The 19,007-nt window shown below is 38.7% G+C and overlaps 2 protein-coding genes across 3 annotated transcripts; both read left to right on the top strand.

The window, feature by feature from the left end:
• Positions 1 to 1,941: 1,941 nt before the first annotated feature.
• On the top strand, positions 1,942 to 3,742 carry LOC146315673 (uncharacterized). Its single transcript, XM_084736117.1, has 2 exons — positions 1,942 to 2,300; positions 2,898 to 3,742. Exons 1-2 carry the CDS (start codon positions 2,102 to 2,104, stop codon positions 3,680 to 3,682), a joined length of 984 nt encoding a protein of 327 aa, XP_084592243.1. The 5' UTR covers positions 1,942 to 2,101; the 3' UTR covers positions 3,683 to 3,742.
• A 1,260-nt stretch (positions 3,743 to 5,002) lies between these two features.
• On the top strand, positions 5,003 to 18,161 carry aftphb (aftiphilin b). Of its 2 annotated transcripts, XM_084736503.1 has the most exons (10): positions 5,003 to 5,334; positions 8,147 to 9,576; positions 10,090 to 10,265; positions 11,378 to 11,504; positions 11,729 to 11,785; positions 12,282 to 12,404; positions 12,537 to 12,597; positions 16,493 to 16,591; positions 16,808 to 16,931; positions 17,996 to 18,161. In XM_084736503.1, the coding sequence occupies exons 2-10, from the start codon at positions 8,182 to 8,184 to the stop codon at positions 18,138 to 18,140; spliced, it is 2,307 nt and encodes a 768-aa protein (XP_084592629.1). In that variant the 5' UTR covers positions 5,003 to 5,334; positions 8,147 to 8,181; the 3' UTR covers positions 18,141 to 18,161. The 2 variants fall into 2 exon arrangements, with proteins under 2 accessions (XP_084592629.1, XP_084592628.1); XM_084736502.1 differs by lacking the exons at positions 16,493 to 16,591; positions 16,808 to 16,931; positions 17,996 to 18,161 and having other exon boundaries at positions 5,007 to 5,334; positions 12,282 to 12,408; positions 12,537 to 13,580.
• Positions 18,162 to 19,007: the final 846 nt, after the last annotated feature.

The raw sequence follows: 19,007 nt of genomic DNA, 5'->3' as shown, positions 1-19,007 counted from the left end.
GTGCTGTAGCTGCGGTTATCTAGTTCCCTCAGTCTGAGTCTTAAACTGGTCCAGTTTTACAAACCCTCGCCTGCAAAACTGAGATCCACAACTGACCCATTACCCCCAGTTATTTCCAAGTCAAATCCACGCCTGTTTCCATAGTGGCAAGGAGCCTAGCTGGCCTGCTTCTCCTGTGGGCTGGGCATTGCTGCTAATGATATGTATTAGCGCTACCTCCTTGATTAATGTGATTGGTTCTTTAGGTTTATGACAGCACATACTCAGCCTTACTGAATCCATTTTTTTAGACTGCCCTTGCTCACTGCACTTTCGAAGCAAGAAATGTTCAGACATGGTGTTTACTGCTTATTTCACTACTGATATGTTTTGTAATGGTATCACCCATGAGAAGCTGGTAATTATAGATTATTGTTATTAGTATTAGCTAACTTACTAACTAGCTAATAGGAGTATTAGCTAACAGTAGTTAACGATAATGTTCCCAAAGAGAAGGCAATCGTAGTGTTAATTCCTAAAGTTAGTTAGTTGCTTCTCTAATACAAAATGGAACTAATATTTGAAAATCTGTCATAATCCCAGCATCAGATATTTACAAATGATTACAATCTGTAATAATATATGTCCAAAAGATCATAAAAATATCTATAAATTTGGTAAACTACATATTTTTAATGTTTGATTGTGATTGGTAGGGTTTGATTATCTTGCATCAGGGCCTGGTGCTGACTCGTTACGCCACTGGCATGAACCCACGTTCTCCTGAAGGGATATAAGGTATTTTCTTAGGATATGATCAGTGGTGGACAGTAGTGAAGTGCATTTACTTGAGTACTGTACTTAAGTACATTTTTTGAGTATCTGTACTTTACTTGAGTATTTGTTTTTTTGGAAACTTATTACTTTCACTCCGCTACATTTCAAAGACAAACATTGTACTTTTGACTCCACTACATTTCTAGGAGGGTTGTTGTTACTTTTTGACTGAGCTTTGAAGTCAGCTGTTGCTGTTTTTTCTTTTCTAAAATGCAGTTGGTCACATGCTGTGTTCATCACAGAAAGAAACCAATCACAGTAGCTCCTCTCAAATGGGACTGATGTAAAAGTGGAAAAACGTCATCCAGGCGCTCTCTGTAACAAGAACAAGCGAGCTCTCCCTCTGTCATTCAAACAAAAAGTGGTAATGGTGATGGCAGGAGAAAGACTAAATTAAATCTCAAGATGTTATTATAATTATTCATTATTCCAGGTAGCTTTTAAAGTTGGATTCTTTTTGTCGGGATGAAAAATACCACATAATTCATGTATATATACTGCCTCTGAAGACAGAAAGAAATCTCAGTTATTTAACCTGGACTTGGAGAACTCCTTAGAGTTAACTTCAGTCTGCTTTTATGTGATGATTTTAATACAGTTACATCAGAAAATGACAATAGCTGTCCTTTTTGTTTTTGATTGTATTTCTATACTGAAGTTTTTATAAGTGTTTCTATAGGTTTTGTGTAGCAGAGTGATTCTACAAGCATCAGTGCGTCATTAGATGGTTTCAGAGAGTTACAAGGTTCTGTAAATGCATCATGAAAACAATACAACATGTATTGGAAAATTACTTTTGTAAGTTGTACCTTTGAATACTTAAGTATTTTTAAAAACATGTACTTTTGAATACTTAAGTATTTTTAAAAGCAAGAACTCTAGTACATTAACTCAAGTAAAATTTTGACTGAGCAACTTTCACTTGTAGTTGAGTAACATTTGACCAGGAGTATCTATACTTTGACTCAAGTACTGGGGTTGAGTACTTTGTCCACCACTGGATATGATGCATATAAGATGAATGTTAGGTATTTTATTATTGTGAATGGATTTAGATGGTAAACTGTCTGGTCCACACTCCGGAGCTGAAGGTGGCAGTAATGCACCATTAAACTGCTCAAACAACCGTCGTGAAACAACAAGACGAAGAACCCACGTTCTCGTCCCTTCTTCTGCAATTCATGCTTATAAACAGTGTTGCTTTCAGTTCCCGGTTAATTTAAGTCTTCAGTTCAGAGTCCATCATCCACCTTTCCACATTTATCGATAAACCCGCTGCTTCATCATGGCGGACACGCAGACGCTCAGACTGCTGGTCAGCGAGCGACTGGCCGCGGCTGCTGAGGAAATCTTTGGACTTGTTGAAAAGACGATATTAGAGTATCATGATGAAGCTGTCCGCTGCAAGAGAGAAGTCATCCAGCTGAAAAAACAGCTGGAGCAGCTAACACTTTTAAAACCTCAAGTCTCACTATGGAGAGCAGGTTTGTCTAACTTTAGTCTGATAAACGCAGGAGCCAGAACAGACCTTTATCACAGGTGTTACTAATGACACCAATTAAGGTTTGTTTCATTCAGGTCAGACATGATGTTGGCTCACTGGAAAGACTTTACTGGAACAAGACTTTAATTAATATCATTGTGAGAAAGGGTCTATCATTAGGTGTTAGGCTTGTTTTTTTCATACATTCATACTCTCTTGACATTTCACCAGGGTATATGGTGTATGATGGTATTTGTGTGAAAAAAACCCCCAAATCATTAAAAGCTGGTGACAGAAGTCACATTGTCTAGCTCACAGATATTACAGTCTTAACACAAGGCTTGCTGGATTTCAACACTTATGGCCAAAACAAAATAATAAAGACAATAAACAACAATAAAGCTCCCGTTTTCCAGTTATACATGTTAGTAAGAAGATTAATTAGTAGTAAGCACTAACTGCTGAATTGTGAGCCCACAGTGATATCTGAAAAATGTGTTTGTAATTATTTATGATTCATAAGGGTGGTACCAGTGTATTTGTGTTATTGCTGGGTTATTTATCGGGTTATCTAGCACATGCCTTCTCTGTCTTTTAGACATCCGGTCAGTCTCTGAAGAAATTTTGCTTCCCAAGCAGCCAGACCAGCTACCCACTGTGAGGACAAATGAGACACATGACTCTCAGTGGGTCAAAGAGGAGCAAATGGATCTGTGTGTTATCCCACACCTGAAGGATGAGCCTTCTGCGGATGTAGACGTCAGAATTGCTGAATCAGACGTAACCACTCGGACAGACTGCCAGCTGTTCCAGACTGTCAGCACCAAACCAGTGACACCGAATGATGATAAATGCAATGGGATCGACGGCTCATCCTCTTGCGGTCCCAGTCACAGTGAAGCTGCTGCTTTTATGGAGCAGGAACCAGCCCAAAAGAGTAGTAAAGACTGTCGAGTCTGTGGTCAGCAGTTTAAAAAGGACATTGATCTGCTCAGGCACATGGATGAGATTCACATGGGAGTGAAGCCCTTTAAATGCTCTGAATGTCACAAGGAGTTTGCTCGCAGGGGCAGTCTGGTCGTGCATTTAAGAATTCACACAGGTGAAAAGCCACACAGGTGTTGTTACTGTAGGAAATCATTTGCTCAAAGTTCAAATCTCAATGTTCACTTGAGGAAGCACACAGGAGAGAAACCCTATTTTTGCAAATCATGTGGTAAAATGGTTGCCCACAGCTATCATCTCAAAACCTGTGGTAAGATGGTGATCAAAGGGAAGAAGTCAATTGAGTGCTTTGTTTGTGGTAAAAATTTTCACTTAGCTTCTACTCTTAAACTCCATATGAAGATCCATAAAGCCATGAAACCCCATGCTTTTGAGTAGCCTTTTGCTTGATCATCAGACTGAACTGACATTTTTTTTTTTAACTTTAGTCATTTATTATTTATTAGAAATGTAGTTGGAGATTCAGAGGGCTGGACAGATCAGGTTTGCCCACACTGTCCCAAAAACAGAATGAAGAGGAAGAAGAAAAATTATTACAGCTGAAAATGTTTTCTGTTCTGTGTTGAATGATCAGAACCTGAGATGCAGCAAATGTTTTTAGAATGTTTTAAAGTGAGTATGTACCTGTTAAATTTCTGTGACTGTGACCGTGCACTTCTTTGTTGAATAAAATTTTCAGTTTTGTAATGATATATAGCTTTTTGTGACACTTTTAGACTTTAAAGGACCAGTGTGTAGGATTTAGTGGCATCTAGCAGTGAGCTTGTAGATGCAAATATATTGCCTCTCCCTCCCCTTCCTAGTGTGTAGGAGAACCTACAGTGGCTGCAAAACTTGCCAAAAGCTCATATCTAGAGCTGGTGTTTAGTTTGTCTGCTTTGGGCTTCTGTAGAATCTGGCAGTTCAACGTGGTGGCCTCCATGGAAGAGGAGCCACACCCTCTAGATATAAACGGCTAATTTTAAGGTAACAAAAACACATCTTCTTATTTCCGAGTGATTATACACTAATGAAAACATACTAATGAGTGTTACATTCAGTTTCTGCCAGAATCTGCAAATAAATCCCTGTAATTCTTACACACCTTTAAGTAGTAAATATGCAACAATCCAGTGAAAAAATTCACTTGTGTTATTATGGTACAACCATCTCACACAAACTCATTTATTCTTGTAAATTAATTTTGTAACCCTCTTACGTGCTTGTTAAATATCAACTACACCAACTAATCATCTGAATGTTTTTTTCTCTGCATCCCAAGCAGGATACATATAAGTTTGGGGAGGAACATTCTACTACCATAGTCACAGGCAGCCATATTAATTACTTATTTACTGTATGTCAGCCTAAAATAAACTACAGGGTTGTAGCAGCACAGATACTGTAACATGCACATGCAGATTACTAAATAGTGCATTAAATGTTCCTGTGTGACAAAATGGAATATACCATTACTATTACTATACAAGGTTATTCTGGCTAACTAAAACAGAACTAGGTGTGAAAACATTCTAGTAAACAGAAATAAAAATGGAAAGTAGACTTAAGAAAAAAAGAAAACTAACCAATTAAAATTTAAAACAAAAAATAAAATTAAAATTAAACAGACAACAATGCTATAATATCTCGCTACTATACTAATATTACTGACAGCTATGAAAAATTTGAATCATAACAATAAAGACGCAAAATAAAGGGTTTTAAGCTCAGAAAAAGAGAGGTGTAGGATCAAGTCTGTCCAGTAGGAGGAACCATATGGTTCCTTTGACCGCACTTTGAACATCAAAGATCGTCTATTTGAAAGAGGAGTCACTTTCCAGTCAGCAAAACAGATTCGGATGATCTTTCCAACTGCTAGTCCCCTTCAGGGTTTTACAGTACCTAGAAACGGGACATAGTGAGATCTCTTCTCTTTTTTTTCAGACGTCCCATTTCAATACAGAGGGAGAATGGTGATGATAGAGGATGGAGAGCACGGCTGCGGCATTGATAGACAAGAAGTGACGAGAAGACAACGTGAACGGGTGTTGGTAAATAGAAAAACTGTCACTTTGTGTTTCTAGCTAGCTGCTAGCCCCAGTTATATAGCATGTCAACGCTTGGCTGCTTTTGACTGATAGCTAACGTTAAGCTAAGTAGTGGCTGCACTAGCTAGCTGGTGGGAAGGTAAGCTAATCAGTTTCTGTGTTGTAACAAGATAGCCGAATGAGATTTGGGATGTAGGTTTTTGCACTGTATTTTAAACCTAACGTACAGTTAATTATGAATAAACAGATAGCCTCTTTTGCGAGTGTTTTCACTTTATTAATCGCTTATGTTTGCATTGGTTCACATTTAAATGTCCGTGTCATGGCATTACACCTGTCTGTCCAGGAATAAGAGAAAATGGCAGGACATTGGTGCTTGTTTTAGCTGTACCGACCACAAAGCCAAATAATCATACTGCTTTATTATGTAAAAATAATTAGAAGGGATGTTGATTTCAGTCAGGGAGCAGTTGTTGTGTGTTTATGTTGGAGGTTTAATACAGTCAGGCACTAATCCACGATCCTGAAGTGGCTGCTGCAGGCTTTGGACTTGGTTTGAACTGTTCATCTAAAGTAGCACAAAGCTGCGGATAATGTTTCCTGTATCAGGTGACTGACTGCAGACAGTACGGGACACTTTTTCCACGACAGGATCAGGACCAGGATAGTTACAGAACTGGTGATATCTTAATTAGATGTTATCGTTTGACAACTATTTTTTAAAAGGCACAGAAAGGGGGAAGAATGCAATTGTGCAATAAATTTCAGAAGTTCAGATTTTTTTTTCAAAAGATCCTAATGTGCAGAACAATCATGTATGCAGGTTCCTCTATTTTAACACACTCAGCTGTCTGTTTCAACTGAACCATAACAGCAGGGCCTCGCCTTTTCCCTGGAGGAATATCAGTTTATAACCAACTTATACTTGTATGTTTGCTTTTAGGAGAAGTTCAAACTTTGTCAGATGCACTGGTACTTGAAATATGATAATAATCAAGTTTGCGTAGAATCCATCAAAGACAACATTACAAAGTGCTTCTCATGAAAAATACATAAATAAAGAGAATAAAACAATATAATTAAATGAAATCATAAACTCTATAATGTGATAACTCGAAAGATGGACTGACTAGACTGTATTGAGACCAAGACAAGACCAAGTGCTGTCACATCTCAGTTCAGATCAATTCAGTTCAATCCAAGTGAGCTTTATTGGCATGGGAAGCAAATGTTTACATTGCCAAAGCAAGTGTGAGAAACAACAACAAAGAAGACAAAAAAGGTACACAGGCAAGTTAGTGATACTTCTGCAGTTTTGGTCTTGAAATAAAATTCTGAGTCCTCCTTGAAACCAAACAAGAAATAATATTTAAGTTAAAAAAGTAAAAGTAAAAATGCAGTCACTTTGGAGACCCTTTTAAAAGGGTCTTGAGATGAAGACTGATCTCAAGTACTTCTACACTAATAGATAGATAAATAAATGGATTCTTTATTGTCATTTTCCAAGGAAATGTGTTGCCACAGTCTGTATAGAACAGCTCTAAAATAAATACACAGGTATGTAAATATATTATACACTACAGTTGAACAATATGAAATACATACATTCACATTTCTAAACACATAGCTACACATTAAGCTCCTACACACGACAGTTACCTGTTTGTTTTGTTAAGAGAGGCTATGACAAGGGGATGAAACTCCTGCCACAGATGGCCTGTTTCCAGGCCAGGGATCTATTCTGTATCTATCTCCAGATGGATGCAGTGAGATGAATGGCTTGTTGATGTAAAACAATAAAGAAAGAAGGTTAAAAATAATAGTACTTTGGCATGCAAGTACTTTCTCTTCAGTGTAGTGCTCTCCAGTTTAAGCTTTTTTGGCCGTGAGTCTATAATCTAGTTATGGGAAAAGCCAGATGGTTAATGTTTGAGGACCTCAGCTTGCAAGTTTGTTGTTGGGGCAGAATAAATCTGAAATGCAATCTACCAGTACATTAAATACCTGAAAAATAAGCAAACCCAAATAAATAATATTACAAAGACTTCCTTTATCATTCTCTTTGTATGTTCTCCTAAAATTTGAGACAAAAGCAAAATTCATTCTAACAGTGGTATCCATGGATGCCTACTGGGTACAGGCCCTGGGGGGATCAAGGGGCTCCTGGGCTTCACCTGCAAAATGTTATTCAAAGAGACACCACAAAGACACTCAAAACAACCATAAAATACACAAAATAATCACAAAGAGACACAAACTAACCATGAAAGACCCAAAATGACCAGAAAGAGAAACAAAATAACTACAAAAAGAAGTAAAATAAGCACAAAATAAGCTACAGAAAGAAACAAAGACATAAAGAAAAGCAGAAAACAACTTCAGAGAGACACAAGATTACCATAAGGAGACACCAAACTACAGGAAGATGCAAAACAACTATAAAGAGACATTAAATTACCACAAAAAGGTGCAAAATGACTACAAAGAGATGTCAAACAGCTACAGAAATATTCAAAATAACCAGAGTGTCTGTCCGTCTCACTACTATGTAGAAGAGATAATGTGGCTGGTCTGTGCCCTGGGATCCATTGTCTCATAATCTGTCTCTCTTTACACACTCCAAGTCAAGTCAAGTTGAAGTTTATTTTAGCCTGATATCACAAGTATGTCTCAAAAGGGCTGTAGATAAAATTAAAGTCCTAGAGTTCTCTTCCAAGAGAAGACATCAACATAACATTGAAACATTTTCTCTGATTCCCAAAAAGCTGTTGTTTGTAATGCTCTTTTTCCTGTTCATGTCACTTTCCTCTCTCAGGTGCATGAGGCCTTCAGGTCCTGCTAGGAGAACCCATGGAACCAGACATCATGCCCTTGCACTCCTCCTCCCCCCCTCCACTGGATGATGACAGTGACGGGGAGGCGGGATCAGAAGAGGACGAGTTTGGATTCTCTCTTGGCTCTGCTGTTTCCACTAATTCACCACCCAGCCTCAGACAACCTTCTCCCACCTTAAAGCCAGCCACCCATCAACCCAATGGCAGCTTTAATCACCCAGTCAAACAATCCCAACCCACGTCTGCTGTGAACTCGGGGTCCAGCAGGGAAGGACAGGATTATAATGCTGATTCACATGTGCACCTCACAAACGGCTACTCTGACCACAACTCTGGGACCCAAGCAGCCTCTGCAGTGGGTGTATGCTCCCCGAGGGAAGAAATGGGGTTTGCTGATTTCACTGTGTTTACAGAGCAGACAGCACATCCCTGGTGCTGTGGCTTCACTCCCATGAGCAACACAGAGCAATGGGATGGCAGAGCGGCAGGGACAAACGCTTCCAACAGATTGGGTGAACAAGGACATGAGGTTGTTATGGACTCAGAGCCAAAACCTCATAAGGTGAAAGACAAAGTTTGCACTAAGGTCAAGCACTGTGAGAAAAGAGATGAAGCCCCTGTGCTACCATCTCAGGACCACCATCAGCCTCAGGAAGCTGCAGCAGCTTTGGATTTTCCGTCTGAAGAGCTTCATTCTAGGCAGGAGGGGGAGTCTGGGGACAGTCAGAGGTGCAGGAGTTATAATTCTTTACAAACCACAGAGGTGCAGGAGGACGGAGAGTCAGAAGAAGACAGAGAAGACCAAGAAAAGAGAATTTCTACCATCCCCCAAATGTTCAGTGCATATGAGTCTGCTTCAGAAGACATGGCATCCTTCTGTGATGATTTATCGTTTGAGGGCCCATCTGCGGATTTGGAACCAAATGTCTCATCACTTGCATCAGGGGATCAGACAGACTGGGACCAGACTGATGACGAGGAAGAAGAACTGGGAGGGTACAGCAAATCTGACGCTTTTGTCAACAGCAGCAATGCAGAGAAAGATTTTCATTATTGCGACCAATCTGCGACTCAGGAAACTTCGGCTACCTCCAACCCCTCACAATCTGGAAATTTTGCAGACTTCAAAGACTGTAGTTTTGAGCATCACAGGGACCAAACAGCTGATGCAGGGGTGCAGATTCTGGGAAACCTCCCACCCAGCGACAGCTTTGCAGATTTCTGCTCGGCACCCACGCATGAGGATGGCGAGGGGGCGTGGGCGGAGTTCAAGGACCAGAGGGATCAGGAGGTGGGAAGAATTTGGACACAGATTAGAGGGCAAGTCAGCAGCCTGCAGACTGACGGGAGTGCTGAGGAAGTGCAGGACAGGGCAGGGCAATTTGGGGGTTCCAGGAGGAACAGCTCTCAGGTGGGAGACATTTCACTAGTGGCCACAGAGAATACTTTGTCAATTGTTTCCAGAAATAGTCAAATAATTTTGTGTCTTATCATGGCTTACCCTTTATATATTCCTTTTTTGTGCAGCCTGTCAGGACTGAAGGACACCATTAAACAAACAAAACAAGCTTTCCAGACTGAAGTTCATTTTCAGCTGTACTACTACTACTACGGCTGTTATTAATAAGCATAATAGTAATGATAATAATGATTAAAAGAAAATGAAGAAAAAAGTGCACTGGTATTCTATATTTGGAATTGGCAGATATCCAAATTCAGATATAGAATCAGTATGGAACCAAAAAAAAGTGGATCCATACATGTCTGCTAAATATTTAAAGTACTTCACTGGCCATAACATGACAACCGCAGAAGCCTGAAGTTGATCAGAAGTTCTCTTTTGAATATTTGATTTAAAATAGTTTTTGATTTGATTTAAATTATTTAAATTTAAATGAACCATTTTCTTTCTCCTTTTGTCTAGGCATCACTTTCCTGCCGTGTCCAGCAGCTTCTCCTGACCAGCTTTCCTGAGGTAGAGGTCCCACCTGTGGAGGGTGAGGAGGAGGAGGTGCTCAGCCTCGGTGCTCTGCTCCACGGCCGACGCCTCCCAGAGCGTGAGGAGGATGACATACCAGAACTCTGTCCTAAATCTCAGTGGTGAGGACAACATTACCAGCACAATACAGAAGTGATGCGTTTCTGTGAGGAAGGAACACAAGTAGAATTTGAATTAATAGAAAGAGAACTGGGTAGGCAGTATGACAAGTGACCCTATGAAAATTTTATTTCATTTTACCTACTAGCACATGGAGTTGCTGGTCAGCTGCTGTCTCTATTGGTTAGTTTGTTTGTGTTCTTGGGCGTCTTTGGTGTTTTAACACTTAAGTTCAAATCCAGACTAATGTTACTCACTGCAGTAGACCAGCAACGCCATGTTCTGCGAGGTAACATTACTGTTTTTGTGAGTTGAGTCTGGAGTGATATAACAGCTGTAGTTCACCGTTGAGTTGGTGTAGATTGATGTAGTGGGAGCAGATTCAGGTTCTGTTTGGACAACTGACATCAGAGATCTTTCTTGATAGGTGCACAGAATTAATTGAGTAATTTAGATAAATGCCTGAGTGTAAGCCTGCCAAATTCAAACCCAGTATCAGAAAATTGTACAAGAACATACATGATAATGTATGTTCTAATTCTGTACTTGTTGGATGATTAAGTAATATGTATGTCAGAGCATAAATTACACAGTTAGAAGGCTACTGTGGATTTGGGTTTCCATTGGTTTTAAAATTTAGCAACAGAAAATCCAAAGAAAAACGTATTACAGCACCGACAATGACTGTGAATGTTGTGCAAAAACAGCACAGCAACATCTGAGCCACAAACAGTTTCATTTGCCTCCAGCGTTACAAACGAAAAACAAATTGAACAACATATTGATGTGAACCAGCACATTGGTACGGAATAGTCTTTATTCATTTTTTTTCAGCTCAGCAAACACAAGTCTGGATTGAAAATTAAATCAATAAATGACACATTTTGGCTAAAAAGGTTTTGCATGTTTTTGGTTGGTTCTCATTCAGCTTAGTTCTGAACATGGGCTGCTCAGTATCACTGTTCTCAGTAGTGACACTCTTCTTTAAAAGCCAGGAGAGATCTAGATTCACATAAGAGCTTTGCTGTTTCCAAACTAGCAGTTCTGCCTACCACAAGCAGTGTTTCCCTCCCTCCCTAAATGTCGCTTTGTCATTTTCTGATCATTTTATTAGGATTCAGCTGGGGATGTGGGGGCCACATCAGGACCTCCACAGTGCAGTTGGCCTCCAGTTTCAGTGGGGAGGTTCCCACACAAACAGGACTCTGCTCAGGTGCCTTGGTGTGGACACAAAGAACATTGTGAGTTTGACCAAAAACAACATCTTCACCAGTAACTGATTAATTAATTTAATACTGCATCATTATGTCTTAAAGGGCAACATCCCTCAAAGTGAGTTGAAGGGCAGATCACTGTGCTTGATTTGTATTTTCTGAATTAAAATAGGAGAAACGATTAGCTGCTTTAGGTTAAAGTCAGTTTTACTTTAAGGCTTTTTTTTAGCTCTGTCTTTTTCTTTTGAAAGGTGTTCATTGGCATGAAGAAGCAGCCAGTGGCTGTACCTGCTTTTGCATCCAGCCTGGTGAGTGAACTCAGTCTCGACAGTCCATAGTAGGGATGGGAATTGAGAACTGGTTCTAGTTGCCGGGAATGTTTTTCTGGCGTTTGTGCACTGCAAAATAATGACATCAAATTAAAGCATCTACGCTGCTGGAAACTTGTGCAAAGAATGATGGAGAGGAAAAAATGTGGCTACATTTCACAAAGAAAGATGAAACAGTGACAGTTCTAGTGTCTGTAAATGATCATGTCCAGTAAGAGTGGGAACAGCAGCAATATGCTGAAGCATCTTTCTGTGCACCATGGCTTTAAATACCAGGTATGCCATGTATTTTGCACTGCTTCACATAGGTGCACTGCACTCATTTTCTATCACCGCCTCCCCTTCCATCAGTTAGTTTTGTGTTTGTGGTCATTTTGAGACTGTTTCTATTAATAACAACTGAAAAACAACTAAAACAGATCATGCTTCAAATGTTAATTTTTGAATTTCTATGACATTTTTACTGACTCACCAGGGAATGCTAGAGCCCACCAAAGACTCTGTGCCAGCTGTCTCTTCTCCAGGACACACAGCGGTCACAGCACAGGCACCTCCAGGGCCCCGGGACACACCGAACCCCTCAACACATTCAATGCAGGCAAGTTAGTACTTTTAATTTGATTTGACTTATAACATCTGTAATAGAAGAACAAGAGACCAGAGTTACTGTGTGGGGAACAGCCATTACTGGATATTACTAAAGATATGTTTGTATTATGATTCTGTGTAGGAGGTGCTCCCCCATAGCCAGCTGGACTGGAGCAGCCGTGGCCTTAGCAGCTCTCAGGACGGTATGTCCCCTCGCCGAGCCCCTCACTTCTGGGGTCGCAAGTAGACCCCAGTATCAGCCATCCCCTACCTGGCTTCCTTTAATGAGCCAAAACCTTTTGAGAGTTTACTCTGGACTCCTCCTCACTTCCTCCAGGGCATGTTCTGCTTCCTTTATTTTACGCTGTGTTTCCTCTCTATTCATTCAGCAGTATTTCGTGATTTAAATGAATTTCCTCCCATAAATGTCACAGAATAGACCCAGTGTTCAGAAATCATGTTGTTCTTATTATGCTTTGTCCAAACAAGAAAACTTTTAGAGATCTGAGATCCAACAGACCCAAAACTGGGACTCAAAGTCAGCCAGATGTGCAAACAAACAGAAAAAATACTTGCTAGTCACAATTGTTCCAGAACAACAAAAGGGGAAACACTGTACTGGCTTCCCGTTTCTCCCTCCTTCAGCTATTCTGGTGTCTCACCTTTACCTGCTGCCACCTTTTACAAAGAATTTATCTCAGTATTTATCAGTCCCAGTTGTCATGGGGGAACATTGCGGTGTCCATTTTGAAGTGGTAACACCTGATGTGCGTAAAAGTTGCTGAAAACTATTGTGAAAGCTTCTGAAAATGTCTGATTGAAAAGTGTGCATACTGTTATTGTGCTACATGATGATTCTGAAGTTGTTTTTCAAACTACAACATAAAAAAAATTAAGTTTATTGCTGAAATAATGTTATATTTGCAAAACACTAAACACTGAACTGAATATCTGTGAACTTGGAGAGCAAGATCATAATATGTGCCATGTTGATTTAATGGATGTTTTTATCCAAAGAACATTTTTTAGTTTTATTTATTTGTGGCCACTGTGGAGTTTGAACTTCTAACTCGTCCAGTGTTAAAAATCTAGTATACTTTTTGCCCTGTGCATGACTATATTACACTTCTTAAATTAAGCCTATAAATTTGACAGCGTCATCCAATTTCTGGCTTTATTTGACTCTAAAGTGATGGAAAGTATGTATTTGTTCATATTTGTTTGCAAAGGATTTTATGCCGCCCTCAGTTATGTTAGTTTTGATAAACAAAAACAATCAGAATTATTATTGCTCAGGAAAAAAAAAAATATTTAAGAAGAATCAGGCACAGTTCAGTAGTGTTTAGATCAGTGTTTGCACAGAAAGGATTTGTTTTGGAATCATTGTGAAACTTAAATTCCAAAAATGATTGTTAAAATCATGCGTGAAATTACTGTAAATAGAAGGTGTTATATATAATTCATGGAGGTGATAAAGCTTCGTGCATGGATTTGTCAATTAATGACAGACAGTCAACAAAAAAAAAAAGACCAGAAAAAAAGACATCAACTGCAAATCCCACAAATTAATGTTTATTTGTTTTCCTCACAGATTTTTCTTTAAAAATCTTTTAAAACTATTTTGTTGTTGAAGATAAGATACTGCTGGTAAAAAAAAAAAAGTTGAATCCAATATAAATTTGCCATGATCTGACATTGCATTAGACAACAATCTTAACAGCATGACAATTTCTTTTCTGCAGTAACACACAAAAAGAATTTCTTTAATGAAAGAAGCTTTGTAGTATAAGTACTGCTCACAAGGACAACTTGTTCATTTAAAAAGAAAAAAAGTAATTGGTAAAAGTCGCTTTTGTATTACAAGCTGTGTGTACTGTCAGTTCCATATTTGGCGCTGCACTGTAGATTTGTGAGCATGCTGCCAGGTTTGATTTTTAGCTCTGGTTTCTTAGCATGCAAGATAACACATAGTCTGTTGTCAAATGGAAACTACACTTGTGGGCTCAAATCATCTCAGTGTCTTCTAGAAATAACTGATAAAGACAACATTAACATTTAAATTCAACAGTAAAACCCTGGCTTAAAAATGTTTTGTTTTCTGTTTCCGTGTTTTACAAGTTTGTTTATTTTCAGTTCGGTTTCAGTTTGGACTTTTTCATCTATCCATACACAACAACCCAAACAAGGCAAATGTTCAGTATTTAGATGACATCAGTTAACAGAGCAGTATTGTAGTAGTAAAGTATGCACAGCAGAGGGCAGTGTATACGCTGTAGAAGGTGCACCAAAAGGGTCAAAACACACTTACTGTAGGAACAACCCCTGCAATCAGCCATTAACACTAAATAATATGCACTTCATGTAAAATACTGTCGTTTATTTTTCATGTTGTTGGTTATATGAAATCTGTCTTAAGGTTTTTGATTTATTCTGCGATGATGGTAACATGTTTAGAGGATTGTTTTCATAATAGAAAGAATTTATGAATGTTAGACATGATTTCACATTTAAAACAGGAGAACAATGGTGACAGAGCTGAACGTAAGACTGCAGTCATGATTACTGCTGTCACTTTATGCTGCTTTCATTGTTTGTCTTGTTTATACTCCCTGTGCACTGACTGATGCATATACTGTATGAGCATGCTGAATAGGGTAGAGGAGTGTTTATTTCCAAAGCACTTCAAAATCATACCTGAAATCCACTTGTCAATATTTCATTACCAATCAAAAGTGTTTGTACAACAACTTTTCTGTAACTGCAGTTACAGTATTTCATAATGAGTTGTGCCTTTATGCCAGCAATTCTTTTCTAAAACAAAAAGTACTTTTTTTCAAATGGTGAAATTCTCTCTGGACCTATAGTTTGTTGACAGAAATCTTTTTTTTTTCTTCAGGTTTACTGCTCAAATCCAGATATAATGCACTGCAATAAGGACTTGTAGGAAATCCTTGTAAATACTGAAATAAATCAGTTGATCCTTTCTGCTCGGTTTTGCTTCTCTTCCCTCAGCTTCCCTCTCTCGTTGGAAGCTGTATCACTCTTCTCTGTGGTTGAATGCAAAGTTGGGAGTATTCAAACAACTGCACAGCTTGGTTGGATTTGTTTTTCTCACATATAAAATATAAAACCGCTACGTCCACCCTTTAAAGTTGTAATTTTCAGCAGAGTCTAGCTTGGGACAGCAAACATTTGTTATGACACAAGATAATTGAAAGTATTAATAATAAAGTAAAATTAAATATTTCATAACCTTTAATTTAGAGGGGCGTGCATAAGACTGTCATTACACTGTCATCACAATTTAATAACCCCTGTAATGAGCATGGCGTCTTCATGACTGTTGTCATTCACACAAGTGTCAGTAGGTCAATTATGTCACTTTTAATGCAAAGTTGAGATTGTTTGAGATGTCTCTGTCATAACAACCTGACATTAATCAAGATGGAATAACCTGTCACTGTCTTTGTCATGATGATTTGACATTATCAATCTTTAAGAGACCGATTAGCTTTATGTTTTAACAAGTGACATAATTGATTGAATGATTCTTGACAAGAGTCATAAGCATTCATAAAGACTTCTTTCTGTTCACGAGAGGCGTCATGACATGGTTATGACAGTGTAATTACAGTCTTATGCAGACCCAATATTGTAACATCTTAAAAGGTTTAAATGTTTTCCAGTTTCAACTGTTCTGTTACAATACCAGACTTCTTATTTGACTTTCACAACAAAATCAAACTCAAGTGTTATATAAGCAAATATAAAAATGAAATCTGATTATAACATGTTACTTCAGCTAACAAACCAAAACATACTGAGGCTATTTGGACCATGTGAGACCTGAGTCATGTTATTTCCCTGTGAAGGTTGTTTCAGTGACCTCTTGCTGGGAAAACAGCAGCTTTGCATTGCCTTGCTGAGCTTTGTTTGCTGTATCTGTCACTCTCTCAGTCTTCCCTCTGCCTCAGTAAAAGGAGAAAACATCAGTCAGAAGCAGATGCTCATTCTCCTTTTATGAATTAGAAATCAAGCTCCCCTGCCGCTTCCCGCCCGACAACAATCCTCAGCCGCTGTCTCCCCTTGTTAGCACAGGCTGCTCTGCTCTCAACTTGGATTATTTTGGTCATGAGGAGGAGAGCAGATCCTACAGCAGCAACAGCAGCAGCAGCCGTAGCAACAGTCCTCCTCCAGGTCAGCATGTGAAACTGTACAATTTTATTGTCATTCATGAGGTTTCTGTTATCTGAAACAGCCACTGCTCAAACATAATACCACTACTAGAGCAACATCGAGCAAATCAGTACACTGTTGAAAAATGTAGTAAGTTCTCTTGACAACCGATTAGTGCTTCATCCTTTTTGTTAAAAATGTTTGATGTGTGTTTGTTACACACACTCACATGTAAAGGAGTTGATCGTGAGCTGTATGAGTTGACCATCAGCAAAGTGGAAACCAGTGTCAACAGTAGCCACATGGAGGACACCTTGAATCGCCTGATGTCCACTGCAGACAAAACCATCTCTTCAGCCAGGTCAGCTCAGTCGATACATCCATGTACCTTTTATGTTTATTTTATTACCATTTGGGGTGTGCATAAGACTGTCATTACACTGACATAACCGTTTAATAACACCTGAGCAGGACCAAGAAGGAGTCTTTCTTTTTGAATGTTTTGACTGTTGTAAGTGGTATTTGGTCAATTGCATAATCTTTAATGCAAGGTTGACATAATTTGAGATGTCTCTTACGACAATGTGACTTGTCATTATCAGTCTTAAGGAAACTCTTTACCACGTAAGAGTGTCATGAATATTTTCCTTGACTTCAAGTAAAAAGGTACATTTTGGATTTGTCATAAAGATGTCATTAAGTTTTATTTCACTGTCAAATACTTTTGTGTCATGAATAAATTTCCTGGACTTGAAGCAAAGCAGTACCATTTGGACTTTTCATAAAGGTATCATTGAATGTTATAAGGCCAGTTTGATGACAGGGTACAGTACCAAGGTGATTTAGCTTATAGCGTTAGCTGACAGACAGATAGCAGTTAGCTAGTTTACTTGGTGTTATAGTGGACTAACCACTGTCTGCTGTTATCTGTAGCTGATGTTAGCTAGTTAAATTGATTAGCTGTGGAGCTAGGTGCCTAATTAGCTGACTCAGCCCCAGGATGCCAGGAGCCAAACCCAGTAAGAAAACCACCTTGGTACTGTATTCCCTGTTGTCAAACTGGCCATCATCCGTCTCTGAGTTTAACAATGTCAAGTTGTCATAACAAAGACATCTCAAACAATATCAACCTTGCATTAAAAATGACATACTTGACCGAGTGACAGTAAATTGCACAAGTCATAAACATTCATAAGGACTCCTTCATGTTCATGTCAGGTGTCATGACATGGTAATAATGCACTTTTTATGCATACCCTTTCCAATACAGTGCTACCTATCATTTTTAAAACAGTCATACAGTGAAATAATAATGAAAATCACATACAAGCTTCTTTTACGGTATTAATTAAATGAATGTGCTTGTCTTCTCTATGCATCCTGCTTTTTAAAAACGTCACTCTGCATGTATGTGTTTTTCATCAGGAAATCTCAGCAGGATGAAGAGCTGAGCGCGGAGGCTGTCAGGGTGATATCTGGACTGCCCACCCTATCTTTCATGCATGCCAAGGTCCTCATGTTCAAAAGCATCCTCGTACCCAAAGAATGCTCTTCCCCAGAATCACAGTGATCTGTGATTTCTGCACACATTTACACTAAATGGTTAACCTATCATCTATAACACGGGATTTAAATACTGCATTGGTATGCGGGGCCATAAGAAAACAAGAGACTTGTGGACTCTATAATAATGAGTTGATCTTCTGCCTAAGTCAAAATACTCCACCTGCTGGTTATTTTTAGTCTTCGGCCTAAAACATTGAGCCCACTGTCAGTACAGAGGCAGAATAGTCTCATATGTATCAACTCAAGTATTGATTTCAATGTATAATAATCTGAAAAAAGCAGGTCTGTGGTGTTAGTCTTGTTTGTTTTACATGAAGTATTACTCTTCTTAAAGTGCTGGTGGTTTATTTTAGTTTAAACTTACCCATAAACATATTTATTCACTATAGATACTCATTAGCATGAATTATGCTGTATTATGTGTTTTTTTTTTAATTACAAAACACATAAGCTTATTTTAATGTAAATTTTCAAATGTTATCATATACATAAGTGATGTGAGAGATGGATGGTCTCACAAGGCCTGAGTAAAACAAAAGTTGCCTTCATGAAGATGTGTGATATATGAAAGAATATTTTTCTTTCTGATGTTAAAAGTTGAAATTTCTTCTCTTTTTATTTTATGGTTGTAGACTGTCAGTCAGTAAAGCTGATTATTTGGCTTTTGATTCCCGTTTTAACCTGCTTCCCCCCACAACAAACAGTATTTTTTCACAGCCTGTGTAGAGTCATTTCACTTAGCAGATGTGAAACTGTGCAAAAAACAGTTGAAAATAAAACAACTGAAACTGTTTCAGGATGCCTCTTACATTCATTGTTGTTTTGGTTCGTCTTAATCTTTTGTCCCTGCAATGCCATTATTCCAGCACCA

This window comes from Lutjanus erythropterus, chromosome 14, assembly GCF_056507025.1.
Source record: "Lutjanus erythropterus isolate fLutEry1 chromosome 14, fLutEry1.hap2, whole genome shotgun sequence".
Lineage (NCBI taxonomy): Eukaryota > Metazoa > Chordata > Actinopteri > Lutjaniformes > Lutjanidae > Lutjanus > Lutjanus erythropterus.
The sequence above is the reverse complement of the archived record's forward strand: the minus strand, read 5'-3'. Positions and strand labels throughout refer to the sequence as shown.

Bases quoted from the DNA above. Each gene is read 5' to 3' on its own strand.
- LOC146315673 (XM_084736117.1), top strand. From the start codon at position 2,102: ATGGCGGACACGCAGACGCTCAGACTGCTGGTCAGCGAGCGACTGGCC. The intron at 2,301-2,897 runs GTTTGTCTAACT...TCTGTCTTTTAG, and splicing joins AGTCTCACTATGGAGAGCAG to ACATCCGGTCAGTCTCTGAA.
- aftphb (XM_084736503.1), top strand. From the start codon at position 8,182: ATGGAACCAGACATCATGCCCTTGCACTCCTCCTCCCCCCCTCCACTG. The intron at 11,786-12,281 runs GTGAGTGAACTC...CTGACTCACCAG, and splicing joins CTGCTTTTGCATCCAGCCTG to GGAATGCTAGAGCCCACCAA. The intron at 12,405-12,536 runs GCAAGTTAGTAC...GATTCTGTGTAG, and splicing joins CCTCAACACATTCAATGCAG to GAGGTGCTCCCCCATAGCCA.